The sequence below is a fragment of the Miscanthus floridulus genome, chromosome 7 (genome assembly GCF_019320115.1).
Source record: "Miscanthus floridulus cultivar M001 chromosome 7, ASM1932011v1, whole genome shotgun sequence".
NCBI lineage: Eukaryota > Viridiplantae > Streptophyta > Magnoliopsida > Poales > Poaceae > Miscanthus > Miscanthus floridulus.
In genome coordinates, this window is record NC_089586.1 from 128424143 (window position 1) to 128428241 (window position 4099).

Genomic DNA, 4099 nt, shown 5'->3' on the forward strand with positions numbered 1-4099 from the left:
AGGTCCCATTTGATCTCTTAAGAAATGAGATTGAGGTAGAAAAATAAGAATGTAATCTAAACACTCTGAAATCCAACTATCTACCTTAAATCTTCTATTTAGAGATTTTTCATTATACAATACAAAGACAATAATAACTATGAGAATGAGATCGAAACACTCCTCATTTTTTTTTATCCAAATACAGATTTTATATATTCACTATCTAGCTAGAATCTAGATTCTCAAAGAGAACTCAAACAGACCATTAGTTGCTATAAAAGGTTGATCACTTGTGTTAAGAGTGTAATTCGGGGATTTAATTCAGTTACCACTTGTTGCATCAGCACCCGTGTCGGTGTTTTGAATCACCGGCTAGTAAATTTCTAGTTTGCACGTCCGACCCGGATGGTTGTGCTCGGAGGACACAGGGATTTATACTAGTTCGGACAGAACGTCCCTACATCCAGTCTATTGCTGCTCATGTTATCGGCACTTGGTTTGTACTAGGGGTTACAAACAGACGAGAGAGGGAGAATGTCCCAAGTCTCTGATGAAAAAAGTGAATCTGGTTGAGCTCTCTGTCTACTGTCGGGCGTCTAAGCCTTTCGCCGCTCAGATGTGTTAAATGTCTCTCGGAATCACCCATCCGCGGGTGCCCTGCTTCCCCTTTTATAGATAAAGGAGAAGATGCAGGTTACATCGGAGAGAGAGAGAGACAGAGACGAGGAGAGGAAGGCTTCCGAGATAGCAGCGTCTTCCATCTCCTTCACGCGGGTCCCACCGACCCTGTAGATGACGACGGGGATGGCTCCACGTCGCGGCCCTGTTCATCACTGATGCCGTACGCGGGCGGCGTCAGCCGGTCGTGGCGCTCCATCCCATCCCAGCAGACGGTATGGCTCGTTGGTGTCTTCGCCCGAGGCCGTACGGGGAGTAGGTAGTACAGCGCCAGCACGCCAGATGCTATTGGCGACGTGGGTCCTCAGACGTGGCCCGTCGTGGCCGCAGGGCACATCAAGATCCGCCTGCTCCCCTTCTGGCGTCAGAAGTTTGACCTCGGACTCGTACTTTTCAGACCCGTAGTAGTTGGGGGCGGTAAGGACATCCGTCGGACGAGGGGGAGCCCGCGCCCTCGGGGGTCGGATGAGGCGAAGTCCGCATCCTCGGGGTCAGGCGAGACGGAGCCCGTGCTCTCGAGGTCGGACGTGACGGGGCTCTCGCCCTCGGGGTCAGGCGTGACGGAGCCCGTGCCCTCGGGGCCGGGCGAGACCAAGATACGCTCTTAACCATCCGAGGGAGTTAGCATTTGTGGCCATTAGCTTCCTTCTTTCGGGTATCCCTGATACTGATACCCGACAACCCGTGAGTTAGCTTAAGATATTGATATATTACTATGCCTCAATCCCATCGATCTGCCTCAGAATAACAATCTTTGTCTGACTATTTTTCTATTATATCAGTATATTTTTTCTTAAGGGATTTTATTATATTTTTTGTCGCGTGGTTTAACCTTATGACGCTAATGCACTCACAAAGATAAGAGACAAAAAAGAGAGCTTGCGTGAAATATATCTTTCCTCTCTTGATGATTTCCTTTTCGTGTTTCTTTTTTATTCATTGTCATTAGTAACATGCATTTTGTTCAATTTTATGCTGCCCACACAAACAATTGCTACAAAGAAAGTTTATTTATATAAAAGCTAATAGGGATAGAGTAATTAAATTGCAAAATGCTCTCTCTCATTTATTCTAGGCCTTAGATGAGCTTGGCGGGTTTAGCTCATACATTGTCAGGCCAGGCTTGGCTTAGCCCGACACATGGATAGCATAATAGATTAACAGGTCAGTTCACTTCTAGTTAGTGATGTAAATGGACTAGCTCGGAACCAGCCTATTGGCTTAATTTTATGGATTGCGACAAACAACCCACAAAATTATCTATATGCGGGTTCGCAAGCTAGTCTACTTATGTCCCGGCCGGTTTCTGGTAATCTTATTAGGGCTTCTAAAGAAAAATCCGAGGGAGCATAAATCCTTTCTTACTTATTTGTCATTTAATATGAAGATCCAAAAGGTCTCAAATGCACATAGTTCTGCTGATTGTATTTAAAAAACAGATAATTAATTTGTGCACGCAGAATTAGTTTCGTTATGCTTATGCATGTCAAAGTTCGATACCTGCATTGAATTCAATATAGCAGTCTGTTTACTTGAGGTTTATACCAATTTGCACCACTGAAAAATTAGACTTTGCCGAGTGCCTGAGACTTTGCCGAGTGCTTTTTATCGGGGCACTCAGCAAAGCAATATTTTGCCGAGTGCCGCACTCGGCAAAGATGGCTTTGCCGAGTGCCAGGCACTCGGTAAAGCCTGGCTCTCGGCAAAACTGGGTTTTACCGAGTGCCGGTAAAGATCCCACTCGGCAAAAGGTGGCCAGCCCGTGACGACGGCCACCTGCCGTCAGATTTTGCCGAGTGCCTAACGCCTGACACTCGGCAAATTTTTTTTTTATTTTTAAAAACTTATTTTGCCGAGTGCCAACCCGGCACTCGGCAAATTTTTTTATTGTTTTTTAAAAACATATTTTCCCGAGTGTAAGCCTTCATGTGAGTTCCTCCACATGGGATAATACGACGCCCGAAAAAAACATGTGATCAATGTCTGGGTTTTTGGCATCCGATGTCATAACTTGCCCGAAACCTTCTCAATTTTTTACCACGGCCTCCACATGGGATAACACGACGCCTCGACAAGTTTCGTGATTTTCAGACTTCGTTTGCATTTTATATAATTTAAAATCACATTTCCGCCAAGTACCTCGACATGTTACGTCAACGAGATGCTCGAGATTTCATGTGAGTTCCTGGATACGGCCTAAACATACCCTAAATATCATGAGTATCAATTTTTGGATGACCAAAGTCCATTATTCCACGTACCTGCAGTTCAAATTTGAAATATCCCAAAAAATTCGACGAAACAAAATAAACTAATAAAATATATAAAAAAGTCAAAATTGCCCCAAATTTTAAAATAGAGTTCGAAATACTGTCATAAGGCCCCAGCAAAAATTTGGGTCCAAAATCAAAAAAAAATATTTTGCTGAGTGCCATGCGGGGCACTCGTTGCCGAGTGCCGGCCCAGGAGGCACTCGGCAAAGTTGAAATAAAAAAACAGTAAAACCCCACCGGCCCAACCACCGCGCAGCCCAACCCCCTCACCCCAACCACCCGCCCACTCCCCCGCGCCCACCCCAGCCGCCGCCGCGCCCACCCCCGCCGCTGCCCGCGCCATCCGCCGGCCTCGCCCGCGACCGCGCCCGTCGCCGGCCGTGCCCGCCGCGCCCACCCCCGTCTCCGGCCACGCCCCGCCCCCAGCCGCTAGTCGCGCCCCTCCCCAGCCGCTCCCCGCGCCCGCACGCCGTGCCCACCCCCGTCTCCGGCCGCGCCCCGCCCCGGTAGCTCCCCGCGCCCACTACCGGCCGCGCCCGCGCCCGCGCCATCCGCCGGCCTCGGCCGCGACCGCGCCCGCCGTGCCCACCCCCGTCTCCGGCCGCGCTCGCCCCCAGCCACCGGCCACGCCCCTCCCCGGTAGCTCCCCGCGCCCGCCCGCCGTGCCCCGCCCCTAGCCGCCTGCCGCGCCCCTCCCCAGCAGCTCCCCGCGCCCGCCGCCCGCCACGCCCACGCCTGCACCCTCCGCCGGCCTCGCCCGCGACCGCACCCATCGCTGGATGTGCCCCGCCCCGGCAACTCCTCATGCCAGCGCCCTCCGCCAGCCTCGCCCACGATCGCGCCCGTCGCCGGTCGTGCCCACCGTGCCCACCCCCGTCGCCGGCTGCGCCCCACCCTTGGCAGCTCCTCGCGGCCCAGCCCCCCTCGCCTTGGCCACCCAGAGGTGGCTGGCTGGTGCCGGTCGGCCATTTCCGATAGCGGCAGCCATGTCCCGGCCATCCCTTCCCTGACCGCGCCACCCGTAGGAGTAGGGGAGGTAGGAGGAGCAGGGGAGGAGGGAGAGAAGGGAAGGGGAGAAGAGGAAGAAGAGAAGAGGAGGAAGAAGGGAGAAGGGAGGAGGAAGAAGGAAGAAGGAAGAAGGGAGGGAGGAGAGGAGAAGGGAGGAG

At 52.2% G+C, this 4099-nt stretch overlaps 1 protein-coding gene across 1 annotated transcript; it reads right to left on the reverse strand.

The window, feature by feature from the left end:
- Positions 1-3199: 3199 nt before the first annotated feature.
- LOC136466263 (glycine-rich protein DOT1-like) lies at positions 3200-3706 on the reverse strand. Its single transcript, XM_066464665.1, has one exon. It carries the CDS (start codon positions 3704-3706, stop codon positions 3200-3202), a length of 507 nt encoding a protein of 168 aa, XP_066320762.1.
- Positions 3707-4099: the final 393 nt, after the last annotated feature.